This window comes from Tamandua tetradactyla, chromosome 6, assembly GCF_023851605.1.
Source record: "Tamandua tetradactyla isolate mTamTet1 chromosome 6, mTamTet1.pri, whole genome shotgun sequence".
Taxonomy (NCBI): domain Eukaryota; kingdom Metazoa; phylum Chordata; class Mammalia; order Pilosa; family Myrmecophagidae; genus Tamandua; species Tamandua tetradactyla.
In genome coordinates, this window is record NC_135332.1 from 84,716,806 (window position 1) to 84,735,595 (window position 18,790).

The 18,790-nt window shown below is 57.3% G+C and overlaps 1 protein-coding gene across 5 annotated transcripts in view; it reads left to right on the forward strand.

Annotated features, from left to right (window-relative positions):
* The window catches only part of LOC143688564 (maestro heat-like repeat family member 5), a 53,035-nt gene extending 37,742 nt beyond the window's left edge, over nt 1-15,293 (forward strand). For 4 of the 5 annotated variants that reach the window (XM_077166643.1, XM_077166646.1, XM_077166645.1 and 1 more), the window contains 10 exons: nt 65-249; nt 468-605; nt 739-850; nt 955-1,098; nt 1,926-2,102; nt 4,050-4,205; nt 5,840-5,962; nt 14,244-14,346; nt 14,509-14,583; nt 15,110-15,293. In XM_077166643.1, coding sequence (XP_077022758.1) covers nt 65-249; nt 468-605; nt 739-850; nt 955-1,098; nt 1,926-2,102; nt 4,050-4,205; nt 5,840-5,962; nt 14,244-14,346; nt 14,509-14,583; nt 15,110-15,207 — 1,311 coding nt within the window. In that variant the 3' untranslated portion in view covers nt 15,208-15,293. Of the gene's footprint in view, nt 1-64; nt 250-467; nt 606-738; nt 851-954; nt 1,099-1,925; nt 2,103-4,049; nt 4,206-5,839; nt 5,963-14,220; nt 14,347-14,508; nt 14,584-15,109 lie in introns of all 5 variants that reach the window. The other variant, XR_013178129.1, reaches the window with a different exon arrangement.
* Nucleotides 15,294-18,790: the final 3,497 nt, after the last annotated feature.

Below are 18,790 nucleotides of genomic sequence, written 5' to 3' on the forward strand. Positions count from 1 at the left end.
GTGCAGCTCATGGCTCCCACCTTGGCCAGCTGCCCCCTGCGGCCTCCTCCCTGTGCCACTGCAGGCCCTGGGCACCATCTACGAGCTGCTGTACATATCGGAGTACAAGGCCACCATCCGCTGGGCCTTTGCCGGCATCCTTGTGGGCTTGCTGACACAGCTCCATTACCTGTTCGAGCTGGGCCTGGTGGACGGCATCTCAGAGAAGGAGGAGGGCACCCTGCACATGAAACCCCTCAGCCCTAGCAGGTGCCGGGCCCGTCCTCCCTGCTCCCCTGCAAACACTCCACAAGCCCTGGGCTTGGGCGGGGGAGGCGGTTAGGAACCCGGGGCTTGCAGCCCCCAGCAGTCAGGAGACGGCACAGCAGAGGCCCTGAGGGAGGGCGGTAGGGGTCTGGGGGTGGAGAAGTGAGCCCCTTGCCCTCACCTCCACTCCCCCCAAATGCCCCCACCCGGCTGGGCCTCAGGACATGCCTGGAGGCGCTGAAGGGCCTTTTCTGGACCACGAACTGCTGGGAGGTGTTTGCCTACCTCCAGCTGCTGAAGGGCTGGGAGCTATTTGAGCACGTGGACACTTTTACAGAGGGGCTGACCCTCCTGGCCAGGTGAGTGAGCAGCTGAGAGGGCCTGGGAGCTGATGGCCCCACCTGGCTCAAGCCTGCAGGGTGTAGGAGGAGGGCAGGGTGGGGGTGGGGTGTGGAGTCTCAAGGTCCCTGTGCCCGCTTCTCCTACCTGCAGGGCCATGGCCCATTACAACTGCGAGCTCAAGGCCGTCCTGGGGCAGGCGGTCATCTCCCTGAAGAGCTCCGAGGAGCGGGACAACAAGGTGGCCATCCTCCTCATCTCAGAGGTCTGTACGTCCCCCCCGCCCCCACACCGAGGCCCTCAGGAAGGCCTCATGCAGAGATGCGATGCCTGGGGCCCCAGGCAACTGATGGCACCGACCTGCCTCAGTTTCTCAACAGCCAGGAGCTCACGCAGTACACATCTCGAAAAGCCATGGCCAGCTTCCTGAGCCTGGGCCTGACCAATAGTAACCAGTTGGTGCGGGCCTTGAGCCTGCAGGGCCTCAGCAGCACCCTGATGCAACCCGAGAAGGTGAGGCTGGCGGCTGACAGAGGGAGGGGTGCCCACTCTGACCCCAGGGAGGCGGAGACTTTGTGTGGAATGAGTCCACTGGGCGGGTTAGATGGGGAAGGCACTCAAGGCTTGGGGGCAGGAGAGGCAGACGAGGGTAGGAAACCCTGCTGCGGTGTGCAGAGCCAGGAATTCTAGAATCTTGGAAATGGAGGCAGCAACTTGGGCCTCCTTTCCAGGTGGGAAGCCCTTACCTGACAGCACACCTGTCAGGCCGTCCCATTTCAGCTCCACCCCAGCATGGTGGGCGCAGCCTCCTAAGCGAGTTCCCAGTCGCTCCTCCTGCCCGTTGGGCCTCTCAGAACCCATCTGTCTCTGTCATGCCACCGGAGGAGTCTTTGTTTCTCCCAGAAAACCTGCTGCACTTGATTGGTTTCCCGGTGCCAGGGCTGGAAGGGAGGCAGGAAGCGGGCACCAGAGCCGACCTCAGTCAGGGACGCCATCTTCCGTTGTTTGCTCCCTCAGTGTTCACAGCCGCAGTGCCCACCCAGCTGGGTTTGGGGATGAACCAAGGCTGCCCCCACCCTCAGGAGGTTCAGGGGCAGCTGGGAGAGTCCAAGGAGTAAGGACTGTGGGGCGGAGGGGCGACAGAGGGCAGCGGGACTGAGCTCAGAGGAGGGGCTGCGCCCCATCTGGGAGAGCTTCCTGGAGGAGGTGGTGTGCCGCATACTGCAGAGGGAGGCCGCAGAGAGGGTCAGGAAGGGCGTTTCCCGGGGTGGGATGGCCCAGCAGAGGCCGGGAGCCCCGTTGGAGCGGAGGGGCCAGGAAGGGGCTGGCTATTCCCGCAGGTGGGCCTGCTCAGACACCAGCTGCTGGGGCTGCTGGACAGGTTCCTGGTGCCTGAGCCCAAAGACCCCCTGGGCCTGATGGCGATTCTGGGCGACATCCTGCACCGCCTGGGTGCTCAGGGCATTGGCGCCATGAGCCTCAAGATCGCCCAGCACCTGCTGCAGCTGTTTGAGAACGTGAGTGGGGCCCCGGGCGCCCTCTGGGGCCAGGGGTGGGGATGTGGCAGGGCATGGGATGGTCAAGACCCGCGGTACCCTCTGACCCACACCCCCTGAGCATGCCTGGCCCAAAGCCCCCCGTCAAGGAGACCACTGTGACTCGGGCCTGGGCCTGGCTGGTGGTGACCAGGCCCCAGGAAGGCATGTTCTGCTGGCTCAGCCCTGGCATAGCCTGCGTGCTCTGGTCCTCACCGTGGTGAACACATCCAGAGCCTTGTGCAGACACAGCCTGAGCTCGTCTCTGCACTGCAGACCGCACGCACGCCCACCCCAAGGGGCCCTCGGGCCCGCGGTGGGGATGGGGATTGGGGGCAGCCAAGCCTGGGGCAGGGTGCATGGTTTCGAGGGGTTTTGAGTGAACTGGGTGAGGTCTTAGGCCCAGGAAGGCAGGGGCGACACAGGTGGCGGCGGGTGGGCCTGTGGGACCCTCGGGGTGGTGTTGGGACAGGGCAGGGACAGGTCAAGGGTGAACCCCAGGTGGGACAAGTGGGGGATGGAGGTTGCAATTCGTGCTGAGGACACGAGACATGGGGCTGGTTTGGGGAGGCCGATAGCACCCCAGGGACCCAGGAGGCTCCTGGTGAAGACAGAGAGGTGGGGCCAGAGGGGTCGAGTGGTAGAAGCCGACCACCACCTGGCAAGGGCCGCAGGCGCCGCCCTCCATCCTCACCACCACCCGCAGACAAAGACCCTGCCATTTCCCCCTTTTTTACAAAGGGCGAAGCCGAGTTGCACAAGGAAGGAACCTTCCCGGGGTCTCCAGGACCCCCATGCGGCTAGAAGGACGGTGGTCCCACCCTGGTCTGCCAGGAGCAGGGAGAGCAGGACAGAAGGCAGCCCCAGGGGCCCGGGAGAGAGCACACAGGGCAGAGGAGTGGGCTGGGACATGAGATGGAAAAGGGGGGTGCGCTGCAGAGCAGGCGGGAGCAGGTGGTGCAGAGGGCAAGGTCAGCAGGCTCGGTGGGGGGGGGGGGCAGGGGGTGCCACTCTGGGTCGTTCAGACAGAGGGTGAGGCAGGAGCCGGGCTGCGACTGGATGGGTTGGAATGTATATATGTGTGGGGGTGCTGCGTTGGGGTGAAGGGCCAGGGCTGGGGGTGCTGCGTTGGGGTGAAGGGCCAGGGCTGGGCAGGTGGGGGTTTCTGTGTTAGGGTGAAGCCCAGGGCTGGGGGTGCTGCGTTGGGGTGAAGGGCCAGGGCTGGGCAGGTGGGGGTTTCTGTGTTAGGGTGAAGCCCAGGGCTGGGGGTGCTGCGTTGGGGTGAAGGGCCAGGGCTGGGGGTGCTGCGTTGGGGTGAAGGGCCAGGGCTGGGCAGGTGGGGGTTTCTGTGTTGGGGTAAAGGGCCAGGGCTGGGGGTGCTGCGTTGGGGTGAAGGGCCAGGGCTGGGGGTGCTGCATTGGGGTGAAGGGCCAGGGCTGGGGGTGCTGCGTTGGGGTGAAGGGCCAGGGCTGGGGGTGCTGCGTTGGGGTGAAGGGCCAGGGCTGGGGGTGCTGCGTTGGGGTGAAGGGCCAGGGCTGGGGGTGCTGCGTTGGGGTGAAGGGCCAGGGCTGGGGGTGCTGCGTTGGGGTAAAGGCCAGGGCTGGGGGTGCTGCGTTGGGGTGAAGGGCCAGGGCTGGGGATGCTGCGTTGGGGTGAAGGGCCAGGGCTGGGGGTGCTGCGTTGGGTGAAGGCCAGGGCTGGGGATGCTGCGTTGGGGTGAAGGGCCAGGGCTGGGGGTGCTGCGTTGGGTGAAGGCCAGGGCTGGGGGTGCTGCGTTGGGGTGAAGGGCCAGGGCTGGGGGTGCTGCGTTGGGTGAAGGCCAGGGCTGGGGGTGCTGCGTTGGGGTGAAGGGCCAGGGCTGGGCAGGTGGGGGTCTCTGTGTTGGGGTGAAGGCCAGGTCCTGGCTGAGGGAGCCCGCGGTACCTGCAGGACAGAGAAGAGGTACGCGGAGGAGCCATCCTCCTGTTCGGAGATGTCATCAACAGCGGTGGCAAGAAGTACCGGCAGACACTCAAGGGCCACGCCTTCCAGGCGCTGGTGCCGCTGCTCTTCCACCTGGCTGACCGCTGTCCCCCCGTAGTCAAGGCGAGTGGCCCCCAGGGCTTCTTCCAGGCTGCCCGGGGTGGGGCCTCTCTGCTCAAGGGCCCGGGAGCTCGAGTGGCCATGGCTCTGCTGCATGGAGTCCAGGGCGAGGCTGTGTCCAGAGAGGACGGGAGTTGGGCCTGGGCCGGCTAACGGCCAGATGCAAAGAGCAGGGGACCTCAAGACCCCCTGGGCCCACCTGCTTCAGGTTTTCCCCCAAGTCAGCTCCGGCCTTCTCCTGCCTGCCTCCACTCCCTCCCCTCCCCACCGAGGCTTGTGCTCAGGCCCGTGGTGCCCACTGGCAGGCTAAAGTCCCTCCCAGTCCTGCCTGCCCTGATGCCCTGGCCATTTCACGCAGGCCCTGTGGGGTCTTAGGGTGCCGTGTCGTGGACTGCCCCTTCTCACCTCTGCTCACACCAGAGACCCAACATGGGTGTCGCCTCCTCCGTGAAGGCTTCCCAGACTCCACCCCCACCCACCAGTCCCGGGTGCCCAGAGCCTGTCTCAGAACCACCTCCCCTCGGACCCCTTGCCATCCTTAGAAGGTGTAGCTGTCCTGCGGCACATCTGCTTCCCCCGCAAGGTAGGGGCGTGCCAAGCTGACTCCCTGGGCTGGCCCTGCTTGCAGCCTTGTGCTTAGGCTTTTCTGTTTTTGCCTTTCCTTGAGCTTTCAAGGAGCTGCCCCCAAATTCCCATTTCTTCCCCTCAATCTGGCTTCTCCCCTTCCCACTCCTCCTTTCCACCCGGGCCCTGGAGCCATCAAGCCTAAGAGCCTCTGGACCTGTCGCTACTGGCCCCATGGCCCGAGAGCTCCTCAACACTGGAGAGAGGGTTTGTTTTAAGACCAAGTCTGTAATGCCAGCCCCCAGCCCAAGGCTCCTGTTGAGTGAGCGTAGGGCAGAGAATTGAATGAATGAAGGGGTGAATGAATGAGTAAATGAGAGACCTGTAAAAGGCAAGGATATGACCAAGTGGGAGATTGAGAGGTATAGATGCTAAGTTTTGAGCAAGAGAGGGTGGAGGTAACCAGGGGAGGTTGCCTGGAGGAGGCAGGTCTCTAACTGAGCCTGAGGAGCTCAAGTCCTGGAATAAGCTGCCCGGAAGCTAAGGCCCACCATGCGTTCTCTGAGTAGGAAGGTGAGGGTGCACCCTGCCTGGGTAGTGGGTGGACGGTCCTCCTGGGTCAGCTCAAAGCCACAGCCTTTATCGAGCACCTACTATAAGAAGGACGTTGTGGGTGCCAGAGAGGAGATGGCCCTTCCCTCCAGGGAGCACTGTTTCTGGGGGATGGGGAGGTAAGCCCCAGCACCAGGCAGGACAGTCCCCCGCCCCTGAGTCAGCAAGGCTGGAGGGGACCAGGCCCGGGGGTCCTGAGACTGCTGGGTGCTGATGAGGGAGGGGACCTGGCCCTTCCCTAGTCCCCTTGGGCTGGGAGGGAGGTCTGGGCAGTGGGGTAACCCCCACTTCTGTGGGGCCCTCCTGTGAACCAGGGCGAGGTACCCCAGGGCTCCAGGAGCGGGGGACACAAGGAGTGGGGGGCACTGCGGTGGGCAGCAGAAGCCTCTCCCCTGGGGTCTGGCCGGGAGGGCAGCCTTGGGCACCGGGCTGACCAGTATTCCTCTGCATTGCACCCTCAGAACACAAAGCTCACCTTCCTGCGCTGTGCCATCCTGCTGAAGTGGGAGTTCCGGAAGCAGCTGTTCAACAAGCTGGCATGGGGTCAGGGCCTCGGCGCCGAGTACGACATCTTCATCTACATGGTAAGATCCTTCCAGAAAAGGGATGGGCTGGGGCTAGGATGAGCTCACTGGGTCAGCCCCAAGGGTCCACAAGGGGCCTGGCCTGTCCCCTCTCTGAGGCACCGGGAGGCGGGCCGTCTGCCCCTGTCAGTGCCTCCTCCATGCTGGCTGCAGGATTTCAGGTGATTCAGCCTCTGGGAGGGACGCACTCTCCCTCCGTATCTAAACTCAGATCCCCGACATGGACAGTGCAGGTCTGACAGCCGCCCCCATGCTGTGGCCACAAAGTGCCCAATTAGAGCCCGGGCACAGGCCTGGGAGATGGGGTCTTCCTGGCTGAGGTGCCTGCGTGAGGCCCAGGTCTGGTGTTGGGGTGGGAGAGGAATGGGGCTGAGAGGTGAGCATGGAGCAGGGCAGATCTGTTTTCCAGAAGCTGGCTGGGTCTCAGCCAGTTACTCATACTAACCTGATAGCAGGAAAACAAGCCGGCCCTCAGCCTCGGCCCAGGCAGAAACCTCGTGCTGGGACCCCTCCCAACTGCGTGGGGACCCCTGGCAGGGTGGAGGCCGGGGCAGGGGAAGCACCCTCAGTCCCTGGCCCCCAGTCTACATCAGTCTTACTTACCAAAGTATGCAAGAGTGTGGGGCTCCCTGCCAAGGCTGCCTGATGCCCCAGGAGCGCGGGTGCCCTACCCAGCCGTCACCAGGAACCTCTTAGGATCTCTGCCCGCCCTCCCCATCCATCCCACTGGCCTCCCAGGAATCTCCACTCCTGGACACCCAGGAGCGCGGGTGCCCTACCCAGCCGTCGCCAGGAACCTCTTAGGATCTCTGCCCCCCTCCCCGTCCATCCCACTGGCCTCCCAGGAATCTCCACTCCTGGAGAAATCCTTTTCCATTCGTGTACTTTAGACCATCCATCTTGCTTGCCAGTCCCTGTGTTCTAAGGGTTCAGGCTTTTGGGGACCCCAAAGGGTCCCCAAAAGAGACTTGCTATGGTTTCTTTACCCTGCCACCTCCCTCCTGCGACGTGAGGAGGACAGACTACGGAGGTGAGAGAATGGGGCAGGAGGGACAAAAAACACCAGTTGAAAAACCCATCCCCTAATATCACCAGCCAGAGTGGGCCCAGCGTCTCCATGGACAGGAGCAGTCAGGGAGAGCTTCCTGGAGGAGGGGGCCAGAGTCCCCTGAGAGGGCAGAGAGGGTATTTGCAAAAGCGGAGGAACACCCAGGGTGGGGCATGCCCCTGCTTGCCGCGATGTCCTGTCCACCTGAGCCGGCCCTCCCTGGGAGGCAGGCAGGCCGCGGAAGACGTCCCGCAGCCTCGCATCGTCTTTCGGACCCCCCGTTTGATACAGGCTCTCTGTCTCTGACTGGAGGCACATGTGATCCTCAAGGTGTCCAGACTGCATCTTGCTCAATCATTTGCATTGCAAGGATTCCCTTGCGGCTGTGGTGGTGACGTCACTGCCAGGACAGGAGCTTTCCTTTTAGCTGAGCCCAGGGCATTGCTTCTCCTTGGTCTGTGCTTTGCCTGACAGAAGACAGAACCATGTGGCAGTTTCAACAGGGGAAGCTCAATATAACGCAGGTGATTCACTGCCGCGGGGAGTTGGAGTAGTGAGAAATCGACCAGTGTGGAATAAAGGGGATTCTAAGGAATATAGGGAAGGCATATATATATATAAAGGGATAGCAAAGGGCAGCATGGAATCTGAGAGGCTAGGAAGAGCCTCTGCACCCAGGGCTGGGGTCAGGGCCCAAGGGAGAGCCCCTCCCTGGGCTGCAATTCAGACCCATTGGAGAGCACACGGGCCAGGTCTCATCAGCTGGCAGGGAAATTGATGCGGCATGGAATTTGCTGGAACCCCCTCCGGGCACTCTGTAGGGAGGGTCCCGGGGAGGAGCTGCTGGCCGCGGGTGCCTCAGAAGCCAGCTGAGCGCCCAGAGCAGGACGCGTGGATCTTCCCCTCCTTCCCCTCCCCCCACTGCTGTCAGCCAACCAAGCTCAGAACCAGCCGAGGAAAACCTGGAAAGGGCGCAGTCGCGTTTTCACAGCAGGGAAGATGGCACCTGAACCTCACGCTCACGGATTCCATCTCTTACCTATTATGCTGCATTTTGGCTTCTTTTCTTATTTACCTTCCCCGTTCAATGGCTCGGTCTTCATCCACCTCTGATTTGCTGCTTCATGCATCTTTTTCATGCCAGTGGCTGCGGCTTTCATTTTGTTTCTCTTTTCTTCCTTTTACAGGTCCATCGGCTCTTTCTTCACAGTGATCTGCTCTTTTCTTGCGAGTCCCCATTTACTGCAAACAGGGTCGTCTAAAAGCACTTTACCCTCTCTACCGAAGGGCTCGCTGGTCTGGCATTCTTGAGGCTCCAATAATCTTGTCATTTGCGATGTTTTCTGACTCTTCTTCATGGTGGAGTCCCACCTCCTTTATTGTGTCCTTTTGTTCCATGGTCTCTACCTGTGAGACGGTCACGAAGGCCCGAGTGCCCTCTCAGGTGCTTCTGCCAGGTGCCCCGGGGGGGGGTCCCAGAACACACTTCGCGTGCATGCCTCGGCTCGCGGCACCCCATGCTGCACAGGTAGGGGGACCTCAACCCCCAAAACCACATAGTATGGGCTGAGGTCGTCGTTCCTCGAGGAAGCTTTTGTGCCCAGCCCCTAACCCCAGCCAGGACAGACAAGCTTTCTTTTGGTCGCTCTGTCTGCCCTTGGAGGAGTCTGTGGACCTGGTGCTGCCCTTCAAGGCCCCTGTTTTACACCGGGTTCTCTCTTCCTCCTCGGTGTCTTCCTGGGCCCAGGACCCACAGAGCCTTAGCACCCAGGCCCCAAGATCCAGGAATGTGCCAGTTTGAAAGGCTGTATGTATCCTAGAAAAGCCACGTTTTAATCCTGATCCCATTTTGTAAAGGCAGCCTTTCTTCTAATCCCTATCCAGTACCATAAATTGGAAACTTGATTAGGCTATCTCCACGGAGATGTGACTCAATCCATTGTAGGTATTAAACTTGATTAGATGGAGATGTGTCTCTCCACCCGTTCCAGGTGGGTCTTGATTACTTCACTGGGGTTCTTTAGAAGAGGAAGTTTTTTGGAAAAGGTTTGAGGTCTGAGAGAGCTGCCCGAATGATGAGAGTGACAGAGCCTCGAGAAGCAGAGAGTCCACCAGCCAGCAACATTTGGATGAAGAAGGAAAATGCCCCCAGAGGAGCCTCCTGAAGCAGGGTGCCTGCACAGGAAGCTAGCAGACGTTGTCATGTCTGCCATGTGCCCTTCCAATTGAGAGAGAAACTCTGGACTTCATCGGCCTTTCTTGAGTGAAGGTAACCTCTTGTTGGTGCCTTAAAGGCAAGTGCCTTGACTTTGGGCATTTTTATAGATTTGCTTCAATTGGGACATGTTCATGGCCTTGGAACTGTAAACTTGCGACTTATTAAATTCCCCTTTTGAAAAGCCATTCTGTTTCTGGTATATGGCATTCCAGCAGCTAGCAAACTAGAACAGATTTTGGTACCGGAGAAGTGGAGTGCTGCTGCTGCAGTTTGCAAATACCAAACATGTTGGAACGGCTTTTTAAATGGATAAAGGGAAGATTTTGGAAAAGTTGTGAGAAGCTTGATAGAGAAGGCTTAGAACGCTTTGTAGAGACTTTGGTAGAAATGTGAACTCTTAAGATACCTCTGATGAGGCTCTAGACAGAAATGAGGCACATGTTTATGCAAACTGAAAGGAAGGCGATCCTTGTTTTAAAAATGGCAAATTATCTAGCAAAATTGACTAGTGGCTTTGGCTGGAAGGCAGATTTTAAAAGCCATAAACTTGGATATATGGCAGAAGAGATTTCCAAATTGAATGTAGAGAGTGCAGTCTGGTTTCTCCTCACAGCTTATAATGAAATGCGACAGGAGAGAGATAAGCTGAAAACTGAACTCTTGGGTACAAAGAAATCAGAAATTGATGTTCTGAAAAACTCTGGGCTTCCAGGAAGGAAGACCCCAGAGAATAGTGCCCCATGTGAGGGTTTAACCAAATGTGGTTAAAGCGGTCAGCCATTTCGGAAAAATCCAGGATTGGAAATGGAATTATCCAGGAAGGATTTGTGGAAACTGCTTATATCTGATGGGCACGATCTGAGGCTACTGCTTCAAAAGCCAACAAGAGCGCTGTGGGATCTGTATAAACAGACCCACTGCCAGTCTGGACTGAGAGGGACAGAGAAAGGACACACGGGAGGAAAAATAACTTCAGAGGCACAACCGTGGAGGCAGGGTCTGAAGTCAAGAAGCCTCGGGCCAGGAGAGCAGACCCACCCACACATGTGGAGAGGGTGAGTTTGCCCCAAAGGCAGAGGATGGGCCTTCCTCCTCGTCGCAGTGGAAGAGTCATGCCGCCTCAGGCCTTGGAGAGCGTGCAGCACATTCCTGGGGTTTGGGGAGAGCCTGGTTGCCACCACATGGAGGTTTGAGCGTGTGTCCTACAGATGGTAGACAGCCCGGGTGCCGCCCCAGTGTTTGGAGTGGGAGAGCCGAGGAAAGGGTGGTCTCCCGAATGTCCCTCAAGGCTGTGTTTGGAGAGAGGCAATCCGCTACCCTTGGAAAGGGGAGGACTGCCACTTCCTAAAGCTCCAAAGATAAATGACTCTCCGACTTTGAAATCTAATGGACTTTGCCCTGCAGGATTTTGAGACTGCTTGGGCCCAGTGACCCCTGAGTTCCTTCCAATTTCTCTCTAGGGAAATGGGATTATGTATCCTATGACTGTCCCTCCTTTGTATGTTGGTAGCAAATAGCTTGTTCTGAGTTTTATAAGTTCAGAGCCAGAGGAGAATTTTGCTTTAGGATAGACCATGCCTGTAACTGACTTTGTACTGGTTTCAACCTTGTATTTGTAACCTTGCAATATTACTGAAATGGTTTACTGTTCTCTGAAATTATGGAATGTATGTATTTTGTATATGGGAAAAAAACATGTCTTTTTTTTAGGGTCCAGAGAATGGAATGTAGTGGTTTGAAAGGATTTTTGTACCCTAGAAAAGTCATGTTTTACTCCTAATCCCATTTTGTGAAGGCGGCCTTTTCTCTAATCCCTGTTCAGTACTTAAGGTTGGAAACTTGATTAGGATATCTCCACGGAGATGTGACTCAATCTATTGTGCGTATGAAACTTGATTAGATGAAGACATGTCTCCACCCATTCCAGGTGGGTCTTCTTTACTTTACTGGAGTCCTTTAAAAGGGAAGCTTTTTAGAAAAGGTTTGAGGTCTGAGAGAGCCGCCCGAATGACGCAAACGACATAGCTACAAGAAGCAGAGTCCACCAGCCAGCAACCTTTGGAGATGAAGAAGGAAAACACACCCAGGGGAGCTTCATGAAACAAGAGGCCTGGAGAGAAAGCTAGCAGCTGTCACCAAGTTCGCCATGTCCCTTTCATCGGCCTTTCTTGAGTGAGGGTAACCTCTTGTTGGTGCCTTAATTAGGGCATTTTTATAGACTTGCTTTGGGACATTTTCATGGCCTTAGAACTGTAAACTTGCAACTTATTAAATTCCCCTTTTGAAAAGCCATTCCGTTTCAGGTATATTGTATTCTGGCAGCCAGCAAACAAGGACCAGCTCCCACTTCTACTGGATCCCCCACATCCTTGTGCTTTGGGCATCTAGGTGCCAGCCAGCCCATGTGTTTTCTGTCCCTGCCAGTTCTGCCTGGGGGATCTCCCTTTCATTGTAGCTACCTTAGCTAAGGACTTGGTAAGAAATCTGTTAATAAGGTCTTTAATCTTTGAGGGTTTTTTTTTTTTTTGCATGTCAAAGCATATACACTACCATTTATATTTTATTTAATACCCAATGTATCAACTTCATTAATTTATTAAGCAATCTGCACTCTTAAACGTTAGACAGCCAACATTATCTTCAAACATCCCCCCATCGGCAAGGCAACTGAGAAATTAAACCTTGTGGATTTAACAAGGTAAACGTCCACGAACATTTACATATTGATTAAAGGTTTAATGAAATGCTTCTGGATGTTTAATTAAAATCCTAAATTTAAGTATCAGATTCTCTGAAATGTCTCAAAACACTGTAAATAAGATAAGACTCACCATATGACCGGGCCTGTAAAACCCATCAGTGTACTTCCTGTGTCCTTATTGCCTTACCTTCTTCTCCCTTCCTTTGTTCTAGCCTCATTCTTCTCTCTCCAAGTAGCCTCATGGCCTTTCAGAGAGTCTCTTGTGCCCACAGCTTCTTAGGTTGTGCTGGTTTTACTAGACCCAAAGACAGGTCCCTCGGTGCTGGGGACCCAGGCCCTGCCCGCAGGGAAGCGCCACAGACCAAGCACCCAGCCCCGCCTCCCCATTGTGCATAAAGGCTGGTTTTTAAAAGTCAGCATCTTTCTTAGAAATCACAGATTCTTTAAGTCTGGGGGCTTGCATTCCTTCCCTGTTGTCCCTTCATTCCCATATAGCGACCCCATCCCTAAGCGGGGTTAAAAGTGCCTTCAGTCTAGTTTGTGGTAATAATTGTGGGGTGCTCTGTGAACCCATCTCCTGGCTAGGGTGGTGCAGAAACAGGGGTGACTGCTGCTGCCAGCTGCCCCCTCCCCAGCCCCTCCTCACCCCCCAGGCTGCTGGCCCACTCACAGCTCCTGTCTTTACTCTTTCCTGCATCCAGGGATGGGAGCAAGTTCACATCAGCACCCCATTTCTAAAAAAGCACACCCAGAAGAAGCAAAGTGTCTGTATTTAACCGCTTCTGACTTAACTAATGCCAATGTAAAATTAAATGTGTCATAGTTTCCCTGCTTTTATGATATAGCCACCTTTTTGTTTTCTTTATATTAACTCTTTTTTTTTGAGGATCTTTATGAATTTATGGCCTAATAGCTTGAGCTCATCACGATTCTCACCATCATATTAAATCCTGGGGGCTGGCAGGACCGGGAGCCGCCCCCTTGACTTAGATTCACCCTCCTTTGAGCACCCCCCTGAGCTTTTAAAACTGCCATCTGCTTTCCTGTGGCATCAGGCTGTCTCAGACCCTTCCTAATTGCGTCCTGCTCAGAGACATGAAATCGGCTGGCTTCTGGGGGGTGGCGGAGGGGGGGTCCTAGTGTCTGAGCAGAAAGGGCGTGGGAGGGCAGAGCAGGGACGCTGGGAGGACGCATGCGGCTTGGTGGGGACCCGGAGCTGCCCAGACCAGCTGCCCAGGTTGAGGGCCGGCTGGGAAGGGGCTTGGCTCTTACAGCCAGGCTTTGAGGCCAGATTTCCAGAGTGTGGTTTGTTCTCGACCTACTATGTGAAGGTGAATTTAAACTAGCACGCCGAGGGTTTTCACGGAGGGAGGGCTGTCTTGGCCCCGGGCTGCTGTGCGCCTGGGATGGGGTGGGGGTCCAGGCCGTGGGGTGGGTCTGGCAGCAGCGTGAGGGCCACCCTCTGAGGCTACTGCGTGGAAAGCCAACAAGAGTGTCGGGAGGGAGGCTGGGTAGGACGGCAGCGCAGCCCCAGATCAGCCTGGTCAGGAGGTGGCAGGTGAGAGAAGCCCGTGGCGGAAGCGGGGTTCCCCCGGGGAGAGGGCCAAGGTGGACAAGAACCTCCCATTTGGGTTCTTAATAGGCCAGTCCGATTTGGTCCAGCGGTGAAGCCACCAGCTTGACCAACAGCCTGGGGTGGGCGCCAGCCGCCAAGGAGCCGGCTCGGCGGGTTCAAAGCCACGCCCGGCCCTGTCCTCTCCACCGCCCTGGGCTTTGTCCTCGGGGCTCCAGAGGTGGTCCTTTTCCCTGACCAGCTCTCCCCTCTTAGGAACGGCAGGCACGGGCCCCCCATCCTCAGAGCACACCTCCAGGGGAAGGAACCATGGCCCACTCCCCACTTCCCTCTCCCAGAGGCCCCGACAGACGTGCCCCGGTCCCCACTGGCTCTCACAGGTGTATGTCCAGCCCTGACCTATGGCTGGATCCAGAGTGTTGGGAGAGTGACAGCGCTCAGGGACATGTGGGCAGGGGGAGTGTGCAGGGAGTGTGCCCCCAACCCATGCACCGGCAGACCTGCCTGGGATGGGTACAGCGGGATGGGGCAGCAGCTCAAGGCCTTGTCCTGCCTCGGGCCAGGCCTCCCCACTGAGCAACCACGGCTTACCCCACCCGGGCCCCGACCCTGGTCCAGAGTAGGGGGGCAGGTTCCTCCCCTCCAGGCCACGGTCACTCTCCTAGGGGTGAGCAGGGTCGTGGCAGGGCCGTGGGGCAGGCCACGTCACTGACCTCAGGCTGCGGGGTGTTTGGCCTCCAGGTGGAAAGCAACTTCGGCAGCTACCAACAGTTCCTCCTGCAGGCCTTCCTGTACCTCCAGAGTCCCCACAGGAACCTCAAGCTGGTGGCCATGAAGTTCATCGGTGGGTGCTGCCCGCGGTCCCCAGACCCGGCCAGGCGCCCGTCCCTGGGGCTGCCCCAGGGCGCAGGCACGCGGAGCCCCGCGGGTGGACAGGACGGGTCCCGGCCGCCTGAGTCCTTCCCCCACGGTGCCCCCAGCCCACCGCCCCTCCCGCCCGCCGCAGGGGGCCTGCTGCAGGACTACTTCGCCGACCTCTGCTTCCACCTGAAGAAGGGAGACGTGAGGCTCCTCCAGAGCCGTGAGCAGGGCCGGCCCGGGGAGGGCAGGCGCCCCCTTCGGCCCCGGGGGTGGCTCCCACCCACCAGCCTCACCCCGGCCGGGTACCTGGAGATGGGGGCACACTCCATGCCCTCCTCACCCACAGCCGGGACTCCTGGGGGGGGGGCGCTGTGTCCCCCCAAACATGCCTCAGAGTGCAGCTTCTGTGCTGGGGCTGTGCTGACCCCCAACACCAGACAGGGCTCCCGGGTCAGGACTGTCCCCCAACCTCCTGGGACAAGGCTGTGACCCCCTTCAGTTGGGGCTCCTGGCTCACGGCTGTGCCCCAACTGGGGAGTCCCAAGACAGAGCTGTGATCCCCCCTCAATTGGGGCTCTTGGGTCAGAGCTGTCCCCCACCTGAGGCCCCTGGGTCAGGCTGCGCCCCCCACAGACCTGGGCTCCTGTCCCGCACCCTGGGCCCTCCTTTGACACCCCGGGCAGGCTGCCCCTTCCCCGCCCTGGCTGCGGCACACGGTGCAGTCAGACCCGCCTTCTCTGCCGCAGACTTCGAGACCCTCAGGCAGGACCAGGACTCCAGGAGCCGCAAGTTCTACCAGGACTTCTGGGAGGACGTCATGGAGCTGTACCAGTACGTGACCTGAGCCCCTGCTCCCGCCCTCCTCGCCTCTCCTCCTTGCTGTTGATGCTGTCGAATCACTTTCTCTTATTAAATGTTGAGTTCCCCGTGCCCCCGCCTCCTCCTCTGCCCCTCCAGCCACAAGCGTTAGCCGGGCATGGCTGCCCAGCAGCAGCTTGCCCTCTCCCCTAGGTCCATGGAAGCTTCTGTTGGGACATTTCCTTAGGCTGGTGTGAGCCTGGACTCACTGAGCTGGTTGCTGGGACAGGAGCCAGCCCCGGGCCTGCTGCCATCCTGACCCCACCCTCCCCCGCTGCTCCCCCACCCTGCACCGACCTGCACAGCCTCGCTCCCCAGCCAGAGCCGAGAGTTGTCAGTGCACAGAGCCCTGCCCGCCCTGCCGGCCCTGCCGTCAGAGTCAGGTTTAAACTCCCAAAGGTGCCCCGAGCCTTCTGTGGCTCCATCCCTGCCCCTCCGACCTCCCAGCCTTGCCTCTTTTCTCTCACTCTGCCCCCACCCCAGCCCGCTGGGTGGCAGCTACGGAGCCCCTCGGGCTCCCCGAGGTCCCTCGAGGCTAGCACATAGGCCCCTTCGTGGGACGCCCTCCAGCCAAGGTGGCCACCTTTGCTCCCTAAGTTCCGGGGTGGATGTTGTCTCCTCCTCTCCCTCCTCCCCAAGCCCTGTGGGGGCTCCCACTGTACCCCCTCGTCAAGTCACAGCCTTGCTCTCTGCAGCTTCTGCGGTGCCTCGGAGAGTTCTGGCACCCAGGAGTCCTCGGTAGACGTGTGGACGATGCCCCCTCTGGGTCCCCCAGGCCCTGTTAGGGGAGAAGCCCCAGTCAGGTGTCCAGGGCTCAAGTGCGTGGCCCCCCACCCCCGCCCCGACACACTTTAGGAGGTGAGGGCAGCTCAGTGGAGGAGGCAGGCATCAGGAGAGGGACGCCGGAGCCCAGTGGCCGTGCAGGTAGAAGGAACTGCAGGAGAGAAAGGCAGCGGCCTGCTCTGGACCCAAGAGCCGAAGCGGAGGGCGTCCAAAAGGGAACCATGATGGGGGTTGGGGTTCGGGGGAGCTGCAGGGATGGGAGGGACCAGGCTGGGAGCTCTGTGCACCCCGAGGCTCCCGGCAGGCTGAGGGCGGGGTCCAAAGCCAGGGCTCCTGTCTGGGTGGTGGTCCTTCTCCGGCCCAGTCACCCTGACTAAGGACCCCACACCCAGGGGCTTGAGAGCAAGGGAAGTGACTCCCAGTTCTGGAGCCAGACGTTCCACATCCAGGTGTGGGCCCGGGCTGTGCACCCCCTGAAGCTGGAGGGGGTCTTTCCTGCCTTCTCCCCATTGCTCAGGAGAGTGGGGCCCCCTGCTTCCCCAGGGCTATCCTAGCTCATCGCACGTACAGGACTGGGGGAGGACTCGAAGGTGTCACTGTGGACACAGCTCACCCCACCTGAGCCCACATGAAGGGGGACACCGAGGGGGCCAGGGCAGGATGGGGGAGGGGCGAGGATGAGAGGCCCAGGACCGGAGCATCCAGCACATTCCAACAAGTGGGGGGCAGGCTGTTCTGGGGAGCGCCTGTGGTTCCAGGTTTGCAGCCTCCTGCTCATAGGACACTGGGAGCCTGGGGTGGGGGAGGCCACTGGGTACGAGTGGGGTGGGGGGAAGCTAGCCCAGGACCTTATTTCGACGAGGCCCACCCTTCCACAACCCCAAGAAGAGAAGTTGCAGCAGGGAGGGCTTCTGATGAGCTGTCTGAGAGAGGTGGGAGTGGGGTTCACGCCACAGAGGCCGAGAATGGGGAGCTGTGTGGGGAGGGGGTGACGACTGCAGATGCTCCCAAGAGGGCAGGAGGGGGGCGAGTGGGACCCCCCCCCTGCCCGAGGGCACTGCTTTCTCTGGTGTAAAGTACTTGAATATCCCTTCTCATGTATTGCAGGATCTTGACAAATGTTAGGGGAATCCCTAAAGGCTAAAAAATAAACAAATGAAAAGCCCAGTGAATTAACCTGAGGCTGGTGAGTGAGAAGGGCCTGCAGGGGCCCAGCCCACCCCCCCACCACCAGGGTGCCTGTGAGGGCTGGAAGACAGGAGAGGGTGGTGGTGGAAATGAGCCCGCACTTGTACCAGGATGCTGAAAGCGGGGCAGCAGCACCCCTAACTGCATCCAGAGCTCCCCAGAAGAAGGCTTTCCCGGTAAAAGGCTTTCCCGGCGAATGCCCCTGGTGGGCAGGCAGATTGAGAAAGAGCTCATCACGAAACCAGGCAAGAGGGAAGAAGCCTGGTGAGTGAGGGCCAGCAGAAAAATTATAAGCGTTAGGCTCCTAGGAACTTCAGATATTGGAAGTATCAAATACAGCATACAAAATAATTATATATGAAATTTTAGAGAAATGACAGAATTCGAAAAAATTGAGGAAGGATAAGAAAATATCAAAAATGGCCAAGCAGGGTGGGCCACAGTGGCTCAGCAGGCAGAGTTCTCATCTGCCATGCCAGAGACTCAGGTTCAATTCCTGGTGCCTGCCATGCAAAAAAAAAAGAAACAAAAATCAGCCAAGCAGATTTGGAAAAGAGTCCCAAAAGGAGAGGAGAAAAGAGTGTGGTACAGAAAATGCCTTAGAAGAAATAATGCCTTGCTGAAAGCCATAAACTTACAGATTCAGAAGTTCAGTGAACTCAAAACAGGGTAAATTAAAAGAAATCTATGCCAAACACAGCATAACCAGATTGCTGCAAACTAAACACAATAATGTTGAAGACAGCCAAAGGAAAATGGTGCATTTCACGTAGAGAGACAATGATTTGAAAGGCAGTGGATTTATTATCAGAAACCGTAGAGGCCAGAAAGCAATGGAGCAAAATGTTCTAAATGCTGGAAGAAAACTTTCAGCCCAGAATTCTAGTGAAAATATATTCAGGAATGTAGGTGAAATAAAGATAGCCTCAGTTGAAGGAAAATGTTGATGTAAACCTTACACTTCATAAAAAAGTAAACTTGAAATGGATATTGAAAAGTAAACTAAATACAAAACATAAAAATATAAAACTTTTAGAAGAGAACATAGGAGAAAATTTTTGTGACCCAGAATTAGGCAAAGAGGTCCAAGATGTGACACCAAAAGCTCAATCTATACAAGAAAACAATTTAAAATTTCTGTTCCATGAAAGACACTCTCAAGAGAAACTGAAGACAAGCTACAGATCAGGAGAAAATATTTGCAAATCCAACAGAAAATTTGTATCCAGAATATATAAAGCTCTCTCAAAACTCAGTAGTAAAAAGACAAGTAATCAAGTTTTAAAAAAAAGGATTAAATATTTCAGTTGACCTTTTCCCAAAGAATATATAGAGATGGCAAATAAGCCCATGAAAAGATGCTTAACCTCATTAACAATTAAGGCAATGAATACTAAAACCACAACAAAATATCATTATATCTATCACAATTTTTTTTTGAACTGACAGTTACAAGAGCTGACAAGGATGTAGAACAACTGGAATTCTACTGCATTGCCAGTGGGAATACAGAACAGTGCATTTCATCTGCAAAATAGATTGGCAATCTCTTACCAAGTTGAACAGACATTTAGCACAAAGCCCAGCAATTCCAGTCC